A 26,081-nucleotide genomic window follows, 5' to 3' on the forward strand; every position below is an offset into this window, starting at 1 on the left:
CCTGTGAAGCAAATGTTTAGTCCTGAACTTATTTAGGCTTGCCATAACAAAGGGGTTGAATACTTATAGCAGCATTTCCCAAACTCAGTCCTCGGGACCCCAAGGACTGCACGTTTAGTTTTTTTTTGCCCTAACACTACACAGCTGACTCAAATGATCAAAGCTTGATGATTAGTTGATTATTTGAATCATCTGTGTAGTGCTAGGGAAAAAAACAAAATGTGCACCCCTTGGGGTCCCCAGGACCGAGTTTGGGAATCCCTGACATATTGACTGAAGACATTTCAGCTTTTCGTTTTGAATTAATTTGTCATAATTTCAAAAAATATAATTCCACTTTGCCATTATGGGGTATTGTGTGTAGGACAGTGACGCAAAACTCTCTATTTAATCCATTTTAAATTCAGCCTGTAACACAACAAAATGTGGAAAAAGTAAGGCAATGTATATGTGTATATATATATAATACAGATATTTTTGTATATTCAAAGATGCAGTGGTGTAAAGTAACTGTAGTAATGTTGAAGTACTACTTACATAGTATTTGAGTGGTATCTGTTCTTTCCTATATTTTGGACAACTTTAACATTTACTGCACTTCATTCCTGAGGATCATATGTACTTTTTCCTCACTTACATTTCCCCCGAGTCGTTACATTTCAGATGCTTAAGAAGGACAAGGAAAATTGTCCAATTCACGCACTCATCAAGAGAACACATGGTCATCCCTACTGCCTCTAATCTGGTGGACTCACTAAACAAATACTTTTTTTGTAAATTATGCCTGAGTGTTGGAGTGTGCCCCTGGCTATCTGTAAATACATTTTAAAAAATACAAGAAAATCGTGCTTTCTGATTTATAGCGTTTACTTTTAATTTGATACTTAAGTATATATAAAACCAGATACTTTTAACATTTACTCAAGTAGTATTTTACTGGCTGACTTTTACTTGAGTCTATTAAGGTACTGTAACTTTACTTTTACTCAAGTATGACAATTGGGTATTTTTTCCTCCACTGCAAAGACGCTTATTCTTGATAAATATCAGGTGCATTCGTAATGGTTTCCTCTAGCCTACTAAATCATTCAAGATGGTCTGAGCGCAGTGAGATCTGAGGTGGATATACCCTCCCATTACAGATTGAACTTTTAGAGTGCACTTTTTAATTGATAATAGATCAGTCTATATTTAGTTTCTACTCCCACCGTCCTTAGGTCTACATCGTCACAGGAGCTGGAGGAAATAGCATACAATAGATCACTATATCTAACCAATATCCTTCCGATCTTTGTCCCTGTCCCTGTTTAAAAACAACATAGACACGGCCTTGTCTTAACTATTCATGTTGTTGAGGCACAACCTGATACAGTATTTAGCTTATCTAACAGAACCGCCTATCCTTTACATCCTAACCTGTCAATTCTCATTTCTCGCTTTAACCATTGGGCTCCGGGAGTGGGAGGGAGGGGTTGGGGGAGGGGGTAAAGAATGTATGGTATGTGTGGGCGTCAACAAGACGCAGCGTATGGGGAACGACACATTAAAACAATGTATGAATTTGCGTATTACATGTATCTTTCATGGTAGTGACTGGTTATCTGTTGATTGTCAAACAGTGAAACGTGTTCTGTATTCAGAATAGTAATACTAACCGTACTCAATAGCAAGGTCAATTGATTATATCTTGAAACATACCTGTAGTGTATGCGCAATGGTTTGGTCTGTGGAAGGCGGGACTCAGGAGCGGTCAGCAGGACGTCGTAGATCAATGAACTGAACTGAGTTTTCTGCCTGGGTTGGACGACACTTTGGTGGGATTAAACCCTACAACCTACGCAGTGTACCCTATGTCAGGTAGCCTACAGATGTGACAACGCGACAAGGACATTTGAATCAGGATCGAAAACGGAAATACCGTAGTTTATTTCTAACCCGGTCGATATGCGGATTTTGTCCAAATAAACCCATTGGATTCTAATAAACGGGTCTGCATGTAGCTTCATTTTTTGGGAGTAAACAAGCTTATTTTTTTATCTCGGAATAACTGGAATAGGCTATCCAGGATGATCTTTGCAAACACTGCCAACCCGTTGAAGAGCACATATCGGAAGCAGGTAGGCCAAAAAAGCCCTGGCTGGGATGGTCCAAAACGGTTCCATAAGTCCCTTGAACGCATCCAATTCGAGTGCGCGTACGGCCCACTGTCTTATCACCTCAGTTAACACGGTCACTAGAAGCGACAGTCGTTATTATAATGTTATAACACCGCTCACCGACAGTCAGGTTGCAAAGTCATGTAGTGTGACTGTCGGTAGCGCGCTACACTACATTTTGGTCAAGTCTGTTCCGTGCATTAGTGTCCATTTTATATTATCGGCTTTGTCCTTGAATTAGCATTACATGATAGCCTATCTAGCAGCTTTTATTGTATTAGGCCCTAATGGCTTATAACAACCAACATCCAAATAGATATAGGATTTTTTTTAAATTACATTCAGATACACATTGAAATGCTCATTCAGAAGGTAACTGATGAAGGGGTAGGCCTATATGATTTATGATAGAATTACGCACTCTTTTACTGGAGGACAGAGGGAGAGAGAGATCCTCCATATGGTCCATGTAACCCAGGTTTAGATGCTGAACATTTGTTATGCCTACTGCTATAATAACATTGCTATAATGTTCACAAGAAGAATCACCTATACACTGAACATATACCGTTTTATTCCCCCGGCTTTTCAAATGTAGAGATATTCTGTCTCTACATCCCCAAGTCTTTGGAGGAGAAATACATTATTTCTTCAGCATGTTTTTAATGAACATAGGCCACACAAATGTATGGCATTTGAATTGTCATTCATATGTCCCATTTGTTAGAGTCCTTGTAGGATTGAATAGGAATGGAATAAAACGGAATAATATAGAATAGTTGTGATGATGCAGACAGAAGCCATGTAGTCCTAGTACATCTTCGATTCCTTGTCGGTATTGTTAGAATAGAACATGTTCTGTATAGGCCGACTGGTGATACAGTAGGCCCGGCTCCACCACCTGAGTTAGTTCGGCCCAGTAGGCCTTCTAGTGAGTGGCATGCTCAGCTTCTGCCTAATGTGGGTCAGTGTGCTGGAGTGAACATGGGTGTTCATGCATCTATAATGAGCCTTTTCAGGTGTAGCTACACATTTGTATCTATTTTATGTATTCAACCTTTATTTAACTAGGCAAGTCAGCAATGCAGTGATTCTATAGCACTACTCTGTTGTAGTTCACCACTGATTCAGCCATCTAGTCCACAAGATGGAGGTGATTGCGATTTGTAGCTATATCCGCCCTGAATGATTCCAATAGGCCTAATAATCAGGTAGTCATCTAAATGAGTTGGTATTTCAGTCCTTCTTTACCACTCCACACTGTAGTTCACCACTGATTCCAACCTGGACTCAGGGGTAGAGGTAACATAGTAAATGTAAGACACTCCAATTAGTACGATATGTTACGGTTCGTATGGTATGTTTTAATTTGTGGATGTCCATCATCCATTTTGTATGCTATGCTACAAATTACATTTCGTATGATATGTTACACATTACAATTCGTATGATATGTTCCGAATATCCAAAACTTATGCAATGTTACGAATCCCAACTTGTTGTGGCTAACGTTAGCTAGGTGGCTAATGTTAGCTAGGCTAGGAGTTAAGGTTAGGGGTTAGGTTAAAGGGTTAAGGGAAGGTTTAGCTAAAATCCTAAGTAGTTGCAAAGTAGCTAAAAAGTAGTAAGTTGTTGCTAAAATGCTAAAGTTGTCCGTGATGAAATTCGAACACGCAACCTTTGGGTTGCTAGACGTCTGCATTATTCGCCCGTTGCAGAAATCGTTGTGCCATTTCCTTGTTGCTTAAACTCTAATTGGGACGGCAGGTAGCCTAGTGGTTAGAGCGTTGGACTAGTAACCAAAAGGTTGCAAGATTAAATCCCTGAGCTGACAAGGTAAATATTTGTCGTTCTGCCTCTGAACAAGGCAGTTAACCCACTGTTCCTAGGCCGTCATTGAAAATAAGAATTTGTTCTTAACTGACTTGCCTAGTTAAATAAAGGTAAAATAAAAAATAGTTAGCCTAAATAGTCCAGGTGGCAATTTGATTAATTGTTCAGCAGTCTTATGGCTTGGGGGTAGAAGCTGTTAAGGAGCCTTTTAGACCTAGACTTGGCGCTACGGTACCGCTTGCTGTGCGGTAGCAGACAGTCACCCAAAGTCTATGACTTGGGTGACTGGAATCTTTGACACCATCTAGTATATAGGTCCTGGATGGCAGGAAGCTTGGACCCAGTGATGTACTATGTTACGTCTAGTCTGTGAGACTGGGCTGCTGATTCAACCATCTCGTCCACAAGATGGAGGCTTAGTATATCTCCACCCGTAAAGATATCCATAGACATAATCATCTGGTGGTTATCTGAATTAGTTATGCAATGGTTCTTCATTCTTTGCTTCGTCAGTGATTCTAGTCCACAAGATGGAGGTGATTATGTGTGCATTCTGTGGGTAGGTTTGGATATCTCCATCCTAAACAATATCAGTATTCTGAGCCCTAATTCAATTTGGTGGCCATCTTAATGTAATTTAGCTCAATCACCATTTTGTTTTGGTAAATATGCATTCAAATGGTGGAAGGCAGAACATGTTTTTTCTTAATTCACAGTTGAATCGGACTGCTGCATGCCATTCTAGATTTTTCTAGAGTGGCTTCTGCAGGGTTGGAGCTATTTTAATGAGTAAGAGGAAGGAAATGCCTTGCAGAGGAGGACTCTGGTTTGCCTCAGAGAATGTGTGGTAGTTTCCCACTGACACACCAGACTGTAGTACTAGGAAGGAACCGTGATGGGAGGTGTAGACAGCACCCCACGCAAGAATGTCACCAGGGAAATAGCCTAGCAGCAGGACGCCTAGCGGGTAGAGCATTGAGCCAGTAACAGAGGTTGCTAGTTTGAATCCCTGACCAGAAAATGTGACAAGTCTGTTATTGTTTCCTTGAGAAAGGCACTTAACCTTAATTGCTGTGAGTAATGGGGGAGTTGGGATATGCAAAAAACTCATTTCCAATTCACACATATAAGGACAAATATAAGCACCTATTATTATAATTATTATTATTATTATTATAGCCTATAGTGCATTCTGCAATGCATAGAACCAGGGTGAGGAGTTGTTCCTGACCATGTGCCGAGGAAACACTTCTACCCCTATTCATCTGATTATATTTCACTGCCAACATTCTGGAGCTTGGTGAAATGGAATGACTCCATGCTAGAAAACTCTAGAAAGAATGGTAGTGCTGAATGTCTTTTCACCATGGGACCCATGTCGTCCAAAAAAAGCTAGACTTTTAACTCATCTGTCCGCAGGACATTCTTCCAGAGCGTCTTGATGATCATGCAGGTGCTTTTTGGCAAATAGGGAAATCAACTTTTTTGGACGAGATGGGTCCCATTATGTCTGGTGAAAACCAAACACTGCATTCCACAGTAAGAACCTCATACCAACGGTGAAGCATGGTGGTTGTCGTGTGATGGTTTGGGGATGCTTTGCTGCCTCAGGACCTGGACGACTTGCCTTAATATAGAAGGAACCATGAATTCTTCTCTGCATCAGATAATTCCACAGGAGAATGTCAGGCCATCCGTCTGTGAGCTGAAGCTGAAGTGCAGCTGGGTCATGCAGCAAGACAATGATACAAAACACACAATCAAATCTACATGAAAATGGTTAAAAAGCAACAAATTTGAAGTTTTGGAATGGCCTAGTCAAAGTCCAGACCTAATCCCAATTGAGATGTTGTGGCAGGACTTGAAACAAGCAGTTCATGCTTGAAAACCCACAAATATCCTTGACTTAAAGCAGCTCTGCATGTCAAAATTCCTCCACAGTGACGCGAGAGACTGATCAACAACTACAGGAAGCATTTGGTTGTAGTCATTGCAGCTAAAGGTTGCACAATTCAGTGTAAGGGGCAGTGACTTTTTCACACAGGGGAATTGGGAGTTGCATACTGTAACTTTGTTAATTAAATAAATAAAATAAATATATATTTTTTTGTTATTTGTAAACACAGGTTCCCTTTATCTAATATTTTGTTTTTGAAGATCTGATAACATTCAGTATCAAAAATATACAAAAATAGAGAAAATCAGAAAGGGGGCACATACTTTTTCACGGCATTGTGTGTGTGTGTGTGTATATATATATATAACACTGAACAAAAAATATAAACGCAACATGTAAAGTTTTGGTTCCATGTATCAGGAGCTGGAAAAAAAAGATCCCAGAAATGTTTGCACAAAAATCACATTTCTCAAAAATTTGCACACATTTGTTTACATCCCTGTTAGTGAGCATTTCTCCTTTGCAAAGATAATCCATCGATCTGACAGGTGTGGCATATCAAGAAGCAAATTAAACAGCATGATCATTACACAGGTGCACCTTGTGCTGGGAACTATAAAAGGCCACTCTAAAATGTGAAATTTCATCACACAACAACATGCTAAAAATGGCTAAAGTTCTGAGGGAGCATGCAATTGGCATGCTGACTGCAGGAATGTCCACCAGAGCTATTGCCAAAGAATTTAATGTAATTTTTCTACCGTATGTCACCTCCAACGTTGTTTTCGAGAATTTGGCAGTATGTCCGACCGGCCTCACAACCGCAGACCACGTGTAACCACGCCAGCCCAGGACCTCCACATCTGGCTTCTCCACCTGTGAGATCGACTTGAGACCAGCCATCCAGACAGCTGACAAAACTGTGGGTTTACACAAACGAAGAATTTCTGCACAAACTGTAAGAAACCATCACAGGGAAGCTCATCTGCATGCTCATTGTCCTCACCAGGGTCTTGACCTGAATGCAGTTTAGCGTAGTAACCAACTTCAGTGGGCAAATGCTCACCTTCGATGGCGCTAGAGAAGTGTGCTCTTCACAGATAAATAGCTGATGCACGAGCTCAACAGATTACACAAACTCACCACTACTACATGTTCTAGTAGGGCCGTGTAGCGTGTGTAGTGCTGACAACTACTATATGGCCTTCAGTGGTGTAAAGTACTTAAGTAAAAATACTTTAAAGTACTACTTAAGTCGTTTTTTGGGGTATCTGTACTTTACTATTTATATTTTGACTACTTTTACCTCACTACATTCCTAAGGAAAATTATGTACTTTTTACACAATACATTTTCCCTGACACCCAAAAGTACTCGTTACATTTTGAATGCTTAGCAGAATAGTGAAATGGTCCATTCACACACTTGTGAAGAGAACATCCTTGGTCATCTCTACTGCCTCTGTTCTGGCGGACTCACTAAACACAAATGCTTCATTTGTAAATTCTGTCTAAATGTTGGAGTGTGCCCCTGGCTATCTGTATATTTTAAATCAAGAAAATTGTTCTGTCTGGTTTGCTTAATATAAGGAATTTGAAATGATTGACTTTTGACACTTAAGTATATTTGAGCAATTACATTTACTTTTGATACTTAAGTATATTTTAGAAATTACATTTACTTTTCATACTTAAGTACATTTTAGCAATTACATTTACTTTTCATACTTAAGTATATTTTAAACCAAATACGTTTAGACTTTTTACTCAAGTAGAATTTTACCGGGTGACTTCCACTTTTACTTGATTAATTTTCTATGAAGGTATATTTACTTTTACTCACGTATGACTATTGGGTCCTTTTCCCCACCACTGATGCCCTCAAGTTTGTGTTGGAGCTACAACTATATGCATTGACCCGATATGTGACTGTGTGTAACTCACGGTGGTTTGTCAGTTGATTAGGGCACGGGTCAAATGCACACACATACAACCTTGTTATCTCCCTGCTGCACTCACACATTATATCACAATACAAAATTGGAACGTCATCATGGGCGGGGTGTCCAAAACCAGATGGGAAATGACTTGATAAGATGGCATACACTGTACTAGTCGGTGTGAAATATAATCTCAATCTCACGTCACCAGCTAAGAATGGCACGCGAGCCTGTCATGTCATAAACTTAGGTTGATTCAGTTATACTATAGACGAGCTTGTGGGTGGGGGGGGGGGGGTGCACTGTTTTACCTTGCGTGTCAGGAAGGGGAAGCTAGGTATATAGCTGAGCCGTGTTGACAGTCTGTGCTCAGTGTGCCGTGGGTTTTATCAGCTACCTGCGTCTCACCTCGAGTAAAAGCATGAAGAACATCATGGTACTGTGTACGTTTCCTGACAGGAATTGACATGACTGTAGACTGTTGTGTATCCAGGAATCCGCAGAGGTTGTTGTGTGCTGTTGGGGAGGGGGGGGGTGATTTCCTAGATTCCCAGATTTATTTTCTGGGTGTGGCACAAAGGCCACACTGGAGGCCATGTTTCATATTTCTGTAGGCAAGGGACACCAGTTTGTCTCTGTGTGTGTTTGTGTGTCTGTGCATGTGAGGGTGTGTGTGTCTGTGTGTGGTTGTGTTTTTGTCTGCATACTGGTGTGTGTTTAGTCAGTGACATTGTGTGTACCTGATGTCCTCTTTTCTCTCCTGTGTAAATACCATATACAGAGCCCTCCACTTATATTGGCACCCTTGGTAAATACGAGCAAAATGGGCTTGCAATTTTTTTTTTTGCTGTTTATATATCCTCTTAGTCTTTCATTCAAAATATTCACAAACATTGAAGTAAAATGATTGAAAAAGTACATTTAAATATTTTTCTACAAACATGTTTGCCACAATTATTGGCACCCCTAGAAATTCCAGAGTAAAATCTACCTGAAGTATATTCCCATGCATATTTTACGTTTTTAAGTTCACCTGAGTGATTAGGAATACTTAAGTGGTCAGCCATGACTTCCTGTTTCACTGGGGTATAAATATGAGGTGACACCCACGCCAAGTTCCCATAGTCATCCATCACAATGGGAAAGACCTGAGAATACAGTAATGATGTGCGACAAAAGGTTGTTGAGCTGCACAAATCAGGAAATGGCTATGAGAAAATAACTCAACGGTTGAAAATTACCATTTTCACTACCAGGGCAATAATTAAGAAGTTTAAAGCAACATGAGATGTTAACAATCGGCCTGGAAGAGGACGTGTGTCTATAGTCACCCCACGCACCGTGAGGAGGATGGTTAGAGTGGCCAAACAAAACTCCAAGGAGGGGTCAGAAAGTCTCCAAAACTACGATCAGACGCCACCTGCGTAACCACAAGTTGTTTGAGAGGGTTGCCATAAAAAAGCCTTTGCTGTCATCAAACAACAAACTCAAGCTCCTACAGTTTGCCAAACGTTACTGGGACTTTCAATGGGGCCGGGTTCCATGGTCAGATGAGACCAAAATAGAGCTTTCTTGGAAACAAACACCAGAGGTGGGTTTGGCGTAGACAGAAAGATATCCATGCAGAGAAAGTACCTCGTCCCCACTGTGAAGTATGGTGGTGGATCTTTGATGTTGTGGGGCTGTCTTTCTTCCAAAGGCCCTGGACAACTTGTTAGGATACATAGTATCATAAAGTCCATCAAGTACCAGCAGATATTACATCAAAACCTGACTGCCTCTGCTAGGAAGCTTAAACTGGGCCATTGTTGGATCTTCCAGCAAGACAATGAACCAAAGCACACCTCAAAATCAACACTAAAATGTTTCACTGACCACAGAATCAAGGTTTTGCCATGGCCATCCCAGTCCCCTGACCTAAACCTCATAGAAAACCTGTGTGATGAGCTGAAGAGGAGAGTCCATAAGCGAGAACCTGGGAATCTGAAGGATCTGGAGAGATTCTGTATGGAGGAATGGTCTCAGATCCCTTGTCATGTGTTCTTCAACCTCATTACGCATTATAGGAGAAGACTCATAGAGCTGTTATCTTGGCAAGGGGAGGTTGCGCACAGTATTGAATGAAGGGGTGCCAATAATTGTGGCACGCATATATTTTCGAAAAATATGTGTTTTATGTTAAGAAATTATTTTTTCTTTCAAATATTTTACTCAAATTAATAGTTAGATTTTTGTGAATATTTTCAATGAAAGACCAAGAGGATAAACAATAAAGACTTTTTTTACAGACTGTTTTTCTCATATTTACCAAGGGTGAGCACTGAGTTGAAACCCGTCTCTAGTCTGTCCAGGATTTCCCATTTCTTTCCTGGTTGAGGCACAAACACTGTTGACGGAGGGCAACAGCGTGACCGTGTGTTTACTGTGTACCTGACCATGTCTCTTCCTGCAGTCGTACCCCATGGCTCCAGCCAGCCCCAGCACGGTGAGCACCAGCAGCAACAGCAGCACCACAGGATGGGACCAGCTCAGCAAAACGAATCTGTACATCCGCGGCCTGCCTCCAGCAACCACTGACCTGGACCTAGTCAAGCTCTGCCAGCCGTGAGTACTGCTCAGCACACACCCACACATGTATAAACATGCACACACACGCAGACACACACACACACACACAAGTCTACACAAGCACTGATTGACTGACACACATTATTATGATGAATTAGAACAGCTTGTTCCAACTATATATGCCAATACCATATTCATGTGGATCATGCATGAACCAAGCATAAAGGCCACTAGCTAGCACCCCTCCAACCAACTAAACCATGGCAACCAAGGATGAACCAACTGTGTTTACATGATACTGTATCTGTAGAGGCGAGAGATTAGGGAACGTGACTGTTTTCTACAGTATTGGGATTGGTGAATGCAGCAATTGTCATGTTTGGTTGGGTTTGTCTCTGTGCGCCTCTGGACCACAAGCATACGGAGCTAAGCATTCAACCATGTTACCAGGGGCAACAGCCACCGTTGCTGTGTTGTTTGCTTGTGTTTTGCTCCCAACGGTGTTCAGCCTGCTCCCCGGGCACAAAGCAGAAACGAAAGAGCCTTTCATTGCAACCAGGCCTAATGTTGGCCAAGCGTCTGTGTTCAACCAAAGCATGATGCACGTCCTTAAAATACTAGTTCCGCAAAACGGCTTGGCATCATTTCAACTCGGGCATTTCTGTCTTGAGTTTGAGCGCAGTTTATGACACGGGCTGTTCTTCCAGGTACTGTAACACGGAGTGTTGGCATGAACAACTAGTTAGACTCTGCTAGGCATCTGTCGTTTTCTCTTTGGTCTAGCGTTAGGCTGCTCGTTGACATAATGTCGGCTGTTGTAGCAATGCTTGTTTTGTCTTTATATATCTACATCCCACCACACATATTTGACATATTCTGACAACTGGATGTATGTAGCAAGGTCCCTATGTGGGGAGTCAATCTGTTATTTTTTTTTACAGTGCCAAAAGCTTTCAGAGATGTATATATACATTTGTATGCTACTGTGTAAATACTGAAATGCGTATTCGCAAGGATTGCGTTAATCTTCTTGTCTTTAGTCTAATGTAATTATTATTCAGTGACTCGGCAGAGGTGCCAGTTAGTTAGTATGAGGGTTAATTCAGTTAAAGATACAATGTGGTTGGAGATGCAATAATGACCGGATTCTCTTAAGGGAGTCTACTGAAATAACATGGTGTGCTGTGTGGGCATCCGGCTCAATGTGTTCCCTCCAAGCCTCACAACCCGGTTGCCTCACCTGGCCTAAATGGCTGCCTTTTTCTTCAGCGATGATGTCATGCATTCTTGTGCAAGCCGAGCGTTCTGGCTCCCAGCCCTTGTTATATAAGTGTAGCAGTAGATCGACACTGTCTGTGATATAGGGCACCCAGTATTTGTTTCATTCATTCGTATATTTGAAGGCAAACTGCGAAAGTGGTAGAAATGACGTAACTACAACCATATTTGGGTTGTAAACTGATTGTATTGACATCATTTCAACCAGCTTTACCCTTTCAGCCTTCATAACACATACTGTACCAAATAAAGAGGATCTGTAGATTGAATTACGGTTTGACCTTTTAAAATAATAATGTATGCATATTGTAGTGATTAATCAATACAGTTCAAGGATAAGAGAGCAACGTCCTGTTATTAACATTTGATTCTTCTTGTGCTCATAGATACGGCAAGATCGTATCGGCAAAGGCCATCCTCGATAAAACAACGAACAAATGTAAAGGTCAGTATCATGTATTCTGCTATTTGTCTCCATTTCTCCAATGTATCGAAATAAATTATGTATTTGTACTGTTGTCAGATAGTATCACACACTGGTATGCCACTAAGAACATGCATTTGTAATGTAAAGCAAACTAATATCAAGTTGTAGAACTGTATTATGACGGTTGTTTCGGTGCTCCTCCCCCTACTCCAGGGTATGGGTTTGTGGACTTTGACAGCCCTGCAGCAGCCCAGAAGGCGGTCCATGCCCTAAAGACCAGTGGAATACAAGCCCAGATGGCTAAGGTGAGAGGAACCCTGTGTTCTTCTGGTAGTAGAACAACATTGGCCCCTAGGTCTGTCTCTGTTTTGTAAATTATAATGACAGATTATATGGAGCAGTAGACTGTGTGTGTGTGTGTGTGTGTGTGTGTGTGTGCGTGTGTGTGTGTGTGTGTGCAATGTACATGTACGTGCATTTGTGTGTGTGTGTGTGTGTGTGTGTAAAGCAGAGAAGCAGAATCAGTCACATGACCCCAGCTGACTGGCTGGCTGTTCAGGCGGTGACCCCATTCACGTTCTCTACTTAAGACAGATGTCCTCCCTTCCCTCTCCCGCTCGCTGCCAAAAAAACAGTCGGTCCGCACGCACAGAACAGGATGGACAGCTTTCTGCTGCTATGCAAATATTATGACTGTCTGTCTCGTAGCACAACAACTACTAATTCATGTGCTCTGGGCTAGGATACTCCCAGTTAGCATTTTATGCTGAGTTATGAGTTAGCATGTTATGCAAACATTCCCTGTCCAATTGCTGCTTATTGGTTTGAATACTTCAGACTATGATTTGAACAACTCTTCTTCAGAGGTGGAAAAAGTACTAAATTGTCATTCTTGAATAAAAGTAAAGATACCTTAATAGAAAATGACTTGATTAAAAGTAGAAGTCACCCGGTAGAAGTCACCAGTCTAAATGTATTTGGTTTAAAATATACTTAAGTATGAAAAGTAAATGTAATTGCTAAAATATACTTAAGTATAAAAAGTCAATGTAATTTCTAAAATATACTTAAGTGTCAAAAGTAAATAATTTCAAATTCCTTATATTAAGCAAACCAGACAGAACAATTTTCTCTCTCTCTCTTCTCTCTTCTCCCTCTCCCCTCTCTCTCTCCTCTCTCTCTCTCCCCTCTCTCTCTCTCTCTCTCCCCCCTCTCTCTCTTTCTCTCTCTCCCCCCCTCTCTCTCTCGCTCTCCCCTCTCTCGCTCTCCCCTCTCTCTCTCCTCTCTCTCTCTCTCCCCTCTCTCTCGCTCTCCTCTCTCTTCTCTCGTCTCTCTTTTCTCTCCTCTCTCCCCTCTCTCTCCCCCTCTCTCTCTCTCTCTCCTCTCTTTTCTCTCCTCTCTCCTCTCTCCCCTCTCTATCTCCCCTCTCCCTCTCTCTCCCCTCTCTCTCGCTCTCCTCTCTCTTCTCTCTCTTTTCTCTCCTCTCTCTTCTCTCTCTTTTCTCTCCTCTCTCCCCTCTCTCTCTCCCTCTCTCTCTCCTCTCTCTCTCTCCTCTTCTCTCTCTTCTCTCTCCTCTCTCTCTCTCTTCTCTCTCTTCTCTCTCTTCTCTCTCCTCTCTCCCCTCTCTCTCTCCCCTCTCCCTCTCTCTCTCTCTTCTCTCTCTTCTCTCTTTTCTCTCCTCTCTCGCTCTCTCCTATCTCTCTCCTCTCTCTCCCCTCTCTCCCTCTCTCCTCTCTCTCTCTCACTCTCCCCTCTCTCCCCTCTCTCTCTTTCTCGATCACCCCCCTCTCTCGCTCTCGCTCACTCTCTCTCGCTCTCTCTCACTCTCTCTCGCTCTCTCTCTCTCTCGCTCTCCCCTCTCTCCGCTCTCTCTCCTCTCTCGCTCGCTCCCCCCTCTCTCTCGCTCTCCCCTCTCTCTCGCTCTCCCCCTCTCTCGCTCTCTCCCCTCTCTCTCTCTCTCCGCTCTCCTCTCTCTCTCACTCTCCCCCCTCTCTCTCTCCCCTCTCTCTCTCCTCTCTCTCCCCTCTCCTCTCTCCTCTGTCTCCTCTCTCATCTCTCTGCTCTCTCTCTCTCCTCTCTCCCCCTCTCTCTCTCCCCCTCTCTCTCTCTCTCTCGCCTCTCTCTCCTCTCTCTCCTCCCCTCTCTCTCTCTCTCTCTCTCTCCCTCCTCTCTCTCTCTCTCTCTCTCTCTCTCTCTCTCTCTCCTCTCTCCCCTCTCCCCCCCTCTCCCTCTCTCTCTCCCTCTCTCTCTCCTCTCTCTCTCTCTCTCTCTCTCTCTCTCTCTCTCTCTCTCTCTCCTCTCTCTCTCTCTCTCTCTCTCTCTCTCTCTCTCTCTCTCTCTCTCTCTCTCTCCTCTCTCCCCCCTCTCTCTCTCTCTCCTCTCTCCCTCTCTCCCCCTCTCTCCCCCTCTCTCTCTCTCTCTCTCTCTCTCTCTCTCTCTCTCTCTCTCTCTCTCTCTCTCTCTCTCTCTCCTCTCTCTCTCCTCTCTCTCCCCCTCTCCCCTCTCCTCCCTCTCCTCTCTCTCTCCTCTCTCTCTCTCTCTCTCTCTCTCTCTCTCCTCTCTCTCCCCCTCTCTCCCCTCTCTCTACTCTCTCTCCTCTCTCCCTCTCTCTCCTCTTCCTCGCTCTCCCCTCTTCCCTCTCCCCCCTCTCTCTCTCCTCTCTCTCTCTCTCTCTCTCTCTCGCTCTCCCCTCTCTCTCACTCTCCTCTCTCTCTCTCTCGCTCTCCCCTCTCTCCCCTCTCTCTCTCGCTCTCTCTCACTCTCTCTCTCCTCTCTCGCGCTCTCTCTCCTCTCTCGCTCTCTCTCGCTCTCCCCTCTCTCTTGCTCTCCCCTCTCTCTCTCTCTCTCTCTCTCTTCCCCCTGTCTCTCTCCTCTCTCTCTCTCGCTCTCCCCTCTCTCTCTCCCCACTCTCTCTCTCTCTCTCTCACTCTCCCCTCTCTCTCTCTCTCACTCTCCCCTCTCTCTCTCGCTCTCTCCTCTCTCTCGCTCTCCCCTCTCTCTCACTGTCCCCTCTCTCTCTCTCTCTCACTCTCCCCTCTCTCTCTCGCTCTCCCCTCTCTCTCTTACTCTCTCTTGCTCTCCCCTCTCTCAGGCTCTCCCCTCTCTCTCGCTCTCCCCTCTCTCTCACTCTCCCCCCTCTCTCTCTCAGGGGACCTGTGTCTAGCTAGCTCCTGTATTTCTGCCGAGGCCAGCGGAAAACATTGTGCCTGTATGGTAGCTGCATAACTGTACTGCTTAGCTGTTGAGCTCGTAATGGTACAGATGGGAGAACTGAACCAGTCGTTAAGTCTATGGAGAGGATGCGTAGAAAATAGAAAAAGAGACCAGTCGCAATTATGAGCAAATCAAGGGCCAAAGAAACTTAAGTCCTTGATAACACATTTACAGAGTTGTTGACTGAAGACCCCGCATGACCCGGACGTGACCGTTACTAAGGCAACACACAACCCTAGCTAACTCATGATCAGTTGTGTTTTGTTGTTATGGCTTGGATATCCTGGCTTGGATATCATCACAGACTCAAATCGTGTCAACGCATAATTTTAATCAGAGTGAAATATTAATGTAATTGCCTTCGAGTTGGTGTTGGTGTTGCTGCCCAAATTACCATAAATTCTTTGGAGGAAAATGATCCTAATACCTCTCTATCCATTTCTCTGTCCCTCTCTCTAAGCAGCAACAGGAGCAGGACCCCACCAACCTGTACATCTCCAACCTGCCTGTGTCTGTAGATGAGCAGGAGCTGGAGGGGTTGCTGAGGCCTTTTGGACAGGTCATCTCCACCCGCGTCCTCAGAGACTACAGCGGGGCCAGCAGGGGGGTCGGCTTCGCCAGGTGGGAACATCTCAATGCTCAGTAACAGTTTGACGCAGGGCCATGTTGGTAATCGAAGGGCTGTGGGTTCCTGCTACTTTTTCTAATTTAGATCCCATTGATTCATGTGTGACTTATGTCTACTATTCTCAGGATGGAGTCCAAGGAGATGTGTAACTCAGTCATAGCCCACTTCAATGGGAAGTTTATCAAGACGGCGCCTGGAACTACGGGTAAAGCCCTATTTTTCTCTTATTCTCTCTCATGCTTTGGGCTGCGATGCTCACTCTTTTGTTTCGCTAACTGTGATGGTAATGGTGAGGATGATGCTTTTTTTCCCTCTCCAGCTCCCTCTGAGCCTCTGCTGTGTAAGTTTGCTGATGGTCAGAGGAAGAGGCACAGCCACAGTCCCTACATCCCCAGCGGTCGCACATGGCCCCGAGAGGGAGAGCTCAGACTAGTAAGTGCCTCCCTGTCCATCTCGTCTGTCTGGATGTCTCTGTGGGTGGACCCACAACTGCAAGTTTTCGCTCCCTGCCAGACTAATAAAGGGCATTTTAAGAATAAATGCATTACCTCATGTCTAGTGTTGACTGACTTGCCCAGGGCCCAGTGTTAATCCTATCCTGAGAGACCAGTTCATTGGAGCAGGGGTTCATTAACTTTTTCACTCGGGCCCCCCTCCCAGCATTCGGGACCCCCCACCGGCGGATGAGCACACGCACTGTGTCTATTTCTATGGGCACAATAACTGTTCATGACCAGTGGTGTAAAGTACTTAAGTAAAAATACTTTAAAGTACTACTTAAGTTGTTGTTTGGGGTATCTGTAGTTTACTATTATTATTTTTGACAACTTTTACTCCATACATTTTCCCTGACATCCAAAAGTACTAGTAGAATGCTTAGTATGACAGTAAAATGGTCCAATTCACTCACTTATCAAGAGAACATCCCTGGTCATCCCTACTGCCTCTGATATGGCAGACTTGGAGTGTGGCCCTAGCTATCCCAAAAATATATAAGGGTGCTGTCCGGTTTGCTTAATGTAAGGACTTTGAAATCACTTATACTTTTCCTCTTCCTTTGCACTTAAGTATATTTGAGCAATTACATGTACTTTTGCTACTAGTACATTTAAAACCAAATACTTTTGGACTTTTACTCAAGTAGTACTTTACTGGGTGACTTACTTTTACTTGAGTAATTTTCTATGAAGGTGTCTTTACTTTTACTCAAGTATGACTATTGTGTACTTTTTCCACCTCTTGTTGGTGGAGTGAATTTTGCAGGTTTAACGCTTATTTCCTGCAGTTCTACACAATTCCACCGGTGCTCCCCCTGCCGGCCCCACAGTTTAGGAACCACTGCATTAGTGCCCATTACAGATCATGGTACTGATTTAATGGTTGGTATTGTGATGCTAATGTCACAGTTAGATGAGAAGGATCTGGTTTTGTGTGACGGTTCTATTTTGTCCTACCAGGGCGGGATGACTCTCACCTACGACCCCACCTCAGCTGCTATGCAGAACGGCTATTATGCCTCTCCCTACACCCTAACGGCCAATAGGATGATGACTCAGCAAGCCATGTCTCCCTACATGTCTCCTGTCACCTCCTACCAGGTAGGCACTTCATTATCCTGGAGTTAATTCAATATAAATGATCAAACGATGATAGTAGCTTTGGATGAGAGCGCCTGCTGAATGACTCAAATGTAAATGTTATGCAAATTTGAAGAATGTGGCATAAGGTTAACCCTGCCCTTTCATGCTCCAGGTACAGAATCCTTCCTGGATGGCCCACCAGCCTTACATCATGCAACACCCAGTAAGAGAAATGAAATGATGTCTTTCTTACTCCACACACACAGTGCTAGAAAATATGGATTGTCAGACTTCATTTTACCACAAATGGAGTACTACCCTACCCTGGTACAAAAACACAGTGAAAGAAACTGTCTTAACTCAGTTCGCAGCGCTATACATGTAGACTACAGACATACTGCAAGTAAACATTTGATTGGACGATGTATACCATGCGTATCTCATACATACGACTAATAATACAGTTAGGCGGCTACTTCTCTGATACAAAAACATTGTGATTTAAAAATCTATATATACTGTACATCCAGGGGCGCAACTTTGGTTTTAGAAGTGGGGGGGACATATACACTACCGGTCAAAAGTTTTAGAATGCCTACTCATTCAAGGGTTTTTCTTTATTTTTACTATTTTCTACATTGTAGAATAATAGTGAGGACATCAAAACTATGAAATAACACATATGGAATCATGTAGAAACCAAAAAAGTGTTAAATAAATCAAAATATATTTTATATTTGAGATTCTTCAAATAGCCACCCTTTGCCTTGATGACAGCTTTGCACACTCTTGGCATTCTCTCAACCAGCTTCACGTGGAATGCTTTTCCAGCAGTTTGGTTGAGGTCGGGGTATTGTGGAGGCCAGGTCATCTGATGCATCGCTCTCTTTCTTGGTAAAATAGCCCTTACACAGCCTGGAGATTTGTTGAGTCATTGTACTGTTGAAAAACAAATTATAGTCCCACTAAGCCCAAACCAGATGGGATGGCGTATCGCTGTAGAATGCTGTGGTAGCCATGCTGGTTAAGTGTGCCTTGAATTCTAAATAAATCACAGACAGTGTCACCAGCAAGCACCCCCACACCATAACGCCTCCTCCTCCATGCTTTACGGTGGGAAATACTCATGCAGAGATCATCTGTTCACCCACACGTGTCTCACAAAGACATGGCGGTTGGAACCAGTAATCTCAAATTTGGACTCCAAACCAAAGGTCGAATTTCCACCAGTCTAATGTCCATTGCTTGGGTTTCTTGTCCCAAGGAAGTATTTTCTTCTTATTGGTGTCCTTTAGTAGTGGTTTTTTTACAGCATTTTGACCATGAAGGCTTGATTCAAGCAGTCTCCTCTGAAGAGTTGATGTTGAGATGTATCTGTTACTTGAATTCTGTGAAGCATTTATTTGGGCTGGAATTTCTGAGGCTGGAACTCTAATAAACTTATCCCCTGCACCAGAGGTAACTCTGGCTCTTCCTTTCCTGTGGCGGTCCTCATGAGAGCCAGTTTCATCATAGAGCTTGATGTTCTTTGTGACTGCACTTGAAGAAACTTTCAAAATTCTTGAAATGTTCTGTATTGACTGACCTTCATGTCTTAAAGTAATGATGGATTGTCATTTCTCTTTGCTTATTTGAGCTGTTCTTACCATAATATGGACTTGGTCTTTTACCAAATAGGGCTATCTTCTGTATACCCCCCCCCCCCCCACCTTGTCACAACACAACTGATTGGCTCAATCAGAAGGAAATAAATTCCACAAATTGGCTTTAACAAGGCACACCTGTTAATTGAAATGCATTCCAGGTGACTACCTTGTGAAGCTGGTTGAAAGAATGCCAAGAGTGTGCAAACCTGTCAACAAGACATCAAAGAATCTCAAATATAAAATATATTTTGATTTGTTTAACAATTTGTTGGTTACTACATGATTCCATGTGTCATTTCATAGTTTGGATGTCTTCACTATTATTCTACAATGTAGAAAAAAGTACAAATAAAGAAAAACCCTTGAATTAGTAGGTGCTCTAAAACTTTTGACCGGTAGCATATATATATATATTTTTTCCAAACAGCCTATACGACCGCTCGGCGGAGTCCGCATGGTCCTAAAGCACACTGTTGCCTCGTTTTGTATCGCATTACAATTATAAAACTGGGAGGGGACAAAAATGCAATTTCAGAATGTGAAAGTTGCGCCCCTGTATATATCTTATCCCACTGATAGTATATGTTGAGAGGCTGACATATGACATGTTACCTCAGTTAAAAATACCCTGATTCAAAAACAGAATGTGTTACTTTAATCAGCGAGTTCTGCTGACACTGCAGAATAAACACCCCCAAAATCTGTGTGGGAAGAGAACAGAACAAAACAGAGCCGAGCCCAGTTCTGGGAACCGGAACATTCCCTCATATTTCAGTGAGGGTGGAACCAATCAATTGTTTTGATTAGGATTTAAAGGGGAAACTCCCCTGGTGAGTTTAAGCTCTTGAGCTCTTTTCCTTTTATCATCTGGATGTGACACGGTGGATTAAGACTGCGTCTGAATTTGCACCCTATTCCCTATATAGTGCACTACTTTTGACCAGAGCCTGAGACAAAAGCAGAGAGCTCTCTTTTCCAGTAGCTAACTGACTCTGGGGCTCTGGTCAAAAGTTGTGCACTATGTAGGGAACAGGGCCGGGCTATTCAACTCTCACCCTACTAGGTCCGGAGCCTGCTGGTTTTCTGTTCTGCCTGATAATTATTTGCACCCACCTGGTGTCCCAGGTCTAAATCAGTCCCTGATTAGAGGGGAATAATGAAAAATGGTCCAGAGTTGAGTTTGAGAGAATAGGGTGTGATCTGGGACCGAAATACGACTGTGCTTCTCTGGCCTCTAGCTCTCTGCTCCCACTGCCGTATGGAGCCAACAGGAAATGCCTGCAGCAGACACGGTCTTATGACTGAAGCCATTTGCATCTCTCAGCAGATGGTTTCAAGTAGAACAAGTGTCTGTGTCTGTTTCCCCTCATTTTGACAAGGAAATGGTGCACTCCCTCAAGGAGTTTTGGCTTATACAGATGGCCTAAGGCCTAAAAAATATGTGTTTTCCGGGGGTGCTGAGCTTGTCTGATTAATCTAACAAACTTGAAGTCACAGGTTTCACTTGGTTAGTGCTGAGCAATTAGTGTTTATTGAGATTGGGGGTATTTTCTTAAAACTACATTGTTGGTTAGAGCTTGTAAGTAAGCTTGTATTCGGTGCATGTGACAAATTAAAATTGGATTTGATTCAAAGTAAATAAGGCATACTTTTATGACTGCTGAAAATGATGACCTTATATTGATTCTAGAATTATAATCTCTGTCTCTCTCTGCTCCAGCAGGCTGTAATGTCGCCCTCTGTGGACCACTCCATGACAATGCAGCCCACCGCCATCATGACACAGCAGATGGGCCATCTCTCATTGGGCAGCAGTGGAGCGGTGAGGGGAATTCTGGGAAGGGGGAGGTGCAATTTAGTTCAATTTAGTCTCATTTTACCTGATGCAAACGCAGATCTAAAGTGCACAGAGGCTAAGGACTAGGCGGTGATTTGGGATTGGGTGAAAATTAGTTGCCTGACTTCTGAGGGGTACAGTATCCCTTAAATCGCGATTTGAGCTAATCTAATATATTGTTGTTCTTCTTATGACAGCAGTATATTTCAGCCAACGCTGCAGTCCAGGCAGCCTATATGCCTCAGTACGCCCACATGCAGCAGACAGCCGTAAGTTCCGAGGTTTGTCTTTGCCATCTCATTGTGTTGATCTCCTCATTGTGTCATTCATCCATGTCTCATCATGAGTATAGCCATTTTGACATACAATTTGTACATCCCATGTCATTACTTACTTGATGGTGCTAATACACGATAATAAGATGTGAAGTTACACAGTTTTTCCCTCTTCAGGAAAATGGTTCACAGCAGCAAATGGATTCGTCCAACAATTCGTCTCCCTACAGTCAACAGAGCAAGTAGCGATAAGGTACGTGCTTCCTTATGAGTCCCTATATAAGATGGAAGTGATAGTTTTAATTGTACTGTAGCACTGCACATAGTAGGAGTAGTGATCCTGATTGTGGTGTGTATTGTCAGGTGACTTCTGTGAGCAGTAATGGATGCTGTGGGCGCTGACTCATGATGTCACAGTCATAGCCTCTCCTGATTGGACCAGACCAGACTTCAGTAAGAACTCTTTTGCACAGCTTCAACCAAACAACTGTGTATGATGGAACCAACAGCAATGATACCATGGTGTGTAAAACGAAGACAGAGCTGTAAAAATGGACAAAACCAACAATTATTTCCCCCCTTCAAAACAGGAAAAAAATGTTTTATTTTGATAAACGAAAAGACGTGTATTTTTTACCACGGATTCTCCAAGTGGATGCAATGGGGCAAGTAGCCTACAGCGTGATGTTAAAAGATGCATGAGATTGATTCTTTTTTTTTGTGGAATCTGTTGACTTAAGGAAAAAGAGATTTCCAATGGGTTTTATAGGTAGTTTATTAGCCAAGATATATGATGAAAAAAATGTTGCTTGCAAAAAGTGTTCATTTGGTGAGGTGTTACTGGTTTTTATTTTTGGTCTTTATAAGATATTATCATTCAATTAGGCTTTTAGGGTTAATGTCTGACATGATTTTCTGTATCAGATTAAATATGTAGGATTGGCCGTTTGGCAGCTGTCAATCAATCTATGAATAGAGAACTGATAAAGAAGCAGATGTTTTGCCAAATAGATGATGGGTTGGATAATGTGCCTTCCTCTAACATCATAAGTCATTTTACATAGCCTGGCAGAATCCGAACTGATTCCCTGACGTTTCACTGTTTCACTTCATGGTGATCACAGTATTCAGCCTGGTCTAACCAGGCTACATTAAAAAGAACAGCCACTCTTAATTAGAACTACTGTCAGTCCATAGTAAGGTCTCTTTAGACTTTGACAGTGTCGGTGTCTTGTTTTGTCATATTTCACACACAACCAAGGATGTGAACCTCCATCAAATGCTACACATACTGATCTCATCTCCCTAATTAAGGCAAGATAGCCTACAATTCAAATAAAAGACACGTATAGATTTAAAAGAAATGCAAGCTTGAAATTGTGAGGTAACGTCAAGGCGGTTTAATTTTTTCTCTGCTATTTTTTACTTCAACATATACAGTAATATTAATAGAAAATGTTTAACTTTAATGATGAAATTACAATCTGTTTTACCTTACGCTAAATTGACGGGGTTGTCTTTAAAGAACATTGAATGGTCATCTTGAATGGTCACCATGTGTGGTCATGTGTGACTGGTTTTTATCTACCTCAGAGTTCTGTCTGGGCTGGTACGGCTGGGTTTGCAGGTCCAGCCCGCCTCACCAGAGAAGAACACAAAAGCTGCGGACCAAATCGCACCCTTTTTCTTATGTAGTGCATTACTTTTGACCCATAGGCTTTTCACGTAGGGCTATGTTCAAAAACGGCGGGCCAGTAATCGTAAGGATGCTGGATCGACTCCCCGAGCTGACAAGGTAAAAATCTGTCGTTCTGCTCCTGAACAAGGCTGTTAATCCACTGTTCCCGGGTAGGCCGTCATTGTAAATAACAATTTGTTCTTAACTGACTTGCCTAGTTAAATAAAGGTCAAATAAATAAAAACATAGAGTTAGATAGACATCATATCATTGTGTCTATCCCATTATGGCATCTGTGAGAGCATTTTGAAGTAGTCAACTGGGTGGGACTTCCAATGGGTTAAAGGGATACTTCGGGATTTTGGCAATGATGCCCTTTATCTACTAGCATGCTAGCAGATACCCATAGACTTCCAGTCATTGCGCTAACACTAGTCAGCATTGGCTTGCAAAACTACCTCTAACTTCATTGATACTGGACACAGAGACATAAAAATGGTATCCACAAATTCATTTGACTCTGGAGAAGTAGATAAAGGGCCTCATTGCCAAAATCCCGAAGTATCCCTTCAACCCATTGGAAGTCCCACCCACTTGACTACTTCAAAATGGCGAAAGTCCTCAATGGTGCTGCCAATGCTAAAATAGTCTTTTTGGCCCCCGAGTCCTCTATGTATCTCTATGGGTCAAAAGCATTGCACTATAAAGAAAATAAGATCAGATTTGGGACGCATCCAAAGCCAAGCTCAGGAGCTGGCCAATAGCAATTTTTACTATTCTTCCTCCTACTACGCTGTCCTCAAGTAAAGAAACATTCTGTTTTGTTTAGTGTAGTATCATGCTGAATCTTGTTTTTTGTTTGTTTTTCCGATATGAACATTGCTACAGGTGGAATGCGGTTTTTTTTAGCTCCGCCTTAGTTTTGGAGTCTCCAAAGTAAAAAAAAAAACAAAGTGCTGCTTGTCGATCAGAGGTTCCAATAGGCTGGGAATGAGGCGGGTTTTTTTTATTTTATAAAAGAGGAACGCAAACCCACCACGTGGTAGTGTAGGCGGCTAGACTCGATCTATTCTTCCCTTGAAACACACACACACACCTTCTCAGTATGGGACTTTGTGTTGGCAGTTAATGTGGTGAGGGGGGGGGGGGTTGTAGAAGTCTGAAAGATGGAAGTTTAAATTGCAACCATACTATTTGTAGTCTTGCATAGCTAGCGATGTCTGAACCAAGTGCAATTCTGTGTCTGGATCAATAGGCTAGTTGTACAGCAAATTCCACCAACACTTGTGTGATATAGACTGGCTGATGACAATAAATAAAATGAAATAGTAGTAATTTATGCAGAAAGATAGATTTTTTTGTTTGTTTGTTTTACATGTCTGGGTGATGATGCTGCTGGGTATCATCAGTTAGAAAAATAAAATCATTTTGTATTTTTGTTTCCTTATGTATGTTACAGCCATCGTTTCACTAGATTGGTAGAACAATCTTATCCTTGTGCTTTCCTTTATAAAAATATTTGAATAAAAACCCACCATGAATCAGCCCTATGAGGTGAGTTTGTTTAGTCATTTATGTCTCATATTTTATATTTGATGTAGTTCTTTACTAAATCTTAACTGAACCCCTTCAGTTACAGCTATTGTTGTGTTTTGGGATATGACAAGAAGCATGTCATTTTACATAGTACCCTCCAAGCTCATCATTAAGCTTAGGGCCCTGGGGCTGAACACCGCCCTGTGCAACTGGGTCCTGGACTTCCTGATGGGCCGTCCCCAGGTGTCAAGGTAGGAAACAACATCTCCTCTACGCAGATTCTCAACACAGGTGCCCCACAAGGGTGCATGCTCAGCCCCCACCTGCACTCCCTGTTCACCCACGACTGCGTGGCCACACACACCTCCAACTCAATCATTGAGTTTGCAGACGACACAACAAGCCTGATTACCAACAACGACAAGACAGCCTACAGGGAGGAGGTGAGGTCACGGGTGGAGTGGTGCCAGGAAAATAACCGCTCCCTCAACATCAACAAAACAAAGGAGCTGATCGTGGATTTAAGGAGACAGCAGAGGGAGCATGCCCCCATCCACATCGACGGGACCGCAGTGGAGAAGGTGAAAAGCTTCAAGTTCCTCGGCGTACACGTCATTGACAATCTGAAATGGTCCACCCACACAGACAGTGTGATGAAGAAGGTGCAACAGCGCCTATTCAACCTCCGGAGGCTGAAGAAATTTGGCTTGGCCCCTAAGACCCTCACAAACATCTACAGATGTACAATTGAAAGCATTCTGTCAGACTGTATCACCACCTGGTACGGCAACTGCACCGCCCGCAACCGCAGGGCTCTCCAGAGGGTGTTGTGGTTTACACAACGCATCACCGGGGGCAAACTACCTGCCCTCCAGGACACCTACAGCACCCGATGTCACAGGAAGGCCATAAAGATCATCAAAGACAACATCCACCTGAGCCACTGCCTGTTCACCCCGCTATCATCCAGAAGGCGAGGTCAGTACAGGTGCATCAAAGCTGGGACTGAGAGACTGAAAAACAGCTTCTATCTCAAGGCCATCAGACTGTTAAATATGAATCACTAGCCGGCCTCCGCCCAGTACTCTTTCCTGAACTTAGTCACTGTCACTAGCCGGCAACCACCTGGTTACTCAACCCTGCACCTTAGAGGCTGCTACCCTGTAGACATGGAATCACTGATCACTTTAATAATGGAACACTGGCCACTTTAATAATGTTTACAAAATGTTTTACTAATTTCATATGTATATACTGTATTCTAGTCAATGCCACTCCGACCGACATTGCTTGTCCTCATATTTACTGAGTTTTGTGTGTACTGTTGTGAATTGCTAGATACAACTGCACTGCATTTCACTACCACCGCAATAACGTCTGCTAAATATGTGACCAATAAAATGTGATTTGATTGACATGAAGTACCTTCAATCAACAGCAGAGGGGGCTATGCATTCAAATTAGTAAGTATTTGTTTAACTAGGCAAGTCAGTTAAGACCAAATTCTTATTTACAATGCCAGCTGACTGGGGAACAGTGGAATAACTGCCTTGTTCAGGGGTAGAATAACAGATTTTTACCTTGTCAGCT

The 26,081-nt window shown here is 42.9% G+C and overlaps 1 protein-coding gene and 1 long non-coding RNA gene across 13 annotated transcripts; one reads left to right on the forward strand and one right to left on the reverse strand.

Moving 5' to 3' along the window:
• Window positions 1-1,528: 1,528 nt before the first annotated feature.
• LOC135542562 (RNA-binding motif, single-stranded-interacting protein 1-like) lies at window positions 1,529-24,505 on the forward strand. Of its 12 annotated transcripts, none has more exons than XM_064969630.1 (13): window positions 1,529-2,117; window positions 10,278-10,429; window positions 12,058-12,116; window positions 12,312-12,403; window positions 15,772-15,932; window positions 16,065-16,144; window positions 16,259-16,371; window positions 17,397-17,537; window positions 17,692-17,742; window positions 20,886-20,987; window positions 21,203-21,283; window positions 21,440-21,530; window positions 21,641-24,505. In XM_064969630.1, the coding sequence occupies exons 1-12, from the start codon at window positions 2,067-2,069 to the stop codon at window positions 21,521-21,523; spliced, it is 1,167 nt and encodes a 388-aa protein (XP_064825702.1). In that variant the 5' UTR covers window positions 1,529-2,066; the 3' UTR covers window positions 21,524-21,530; window positions 21,641-24,505. The 12 variants fall into 12 exon arrangements, with proteins under 12 accessions (XP_064825702.1, XP_064825699.1, XP_064825704.1 ...); XM_064969627.1 differs by having other exon boundaries at window positions 1,530-2,117; window positions 21,200-21,283; XM_064969632.1 differs by having other exon boundaries at window positions 1,530-2,117; window positions 21,200-21,271.
• On the reverse strand, window positions 5,126-7,867 carry LOC135541187 (uncharacterized). Its single transcript, XR_010455934.1, has 3 exons — window positions 7,729-7,867; window positions 6,648-6,806; window positions 5,126-5,711 (listed from the first exon to the last, which is right to left on the reverse strand). It is a non-coding gene; the product is annotated as an uncharacterized LOC135541187 (long non-coding RNA).
• Window positions 24,506-26,081: the final 1,576 nt, after the last annotated feature.

Source organism: Oncorhynchus masou, chromosome 6, assembly GCF_036934945.1.
Source record: "Oncorhynchus masou masou isolate Uvic2021 chromosome 6, UVic_Omas_1.1, whole genome shotgun sequence".
NCBI lineage: Eukaryota > Metazoa > Chordata > Actinopteri > Salmoniformes > Salmonidae > Oncorhynchus > Oncorhynchus masou.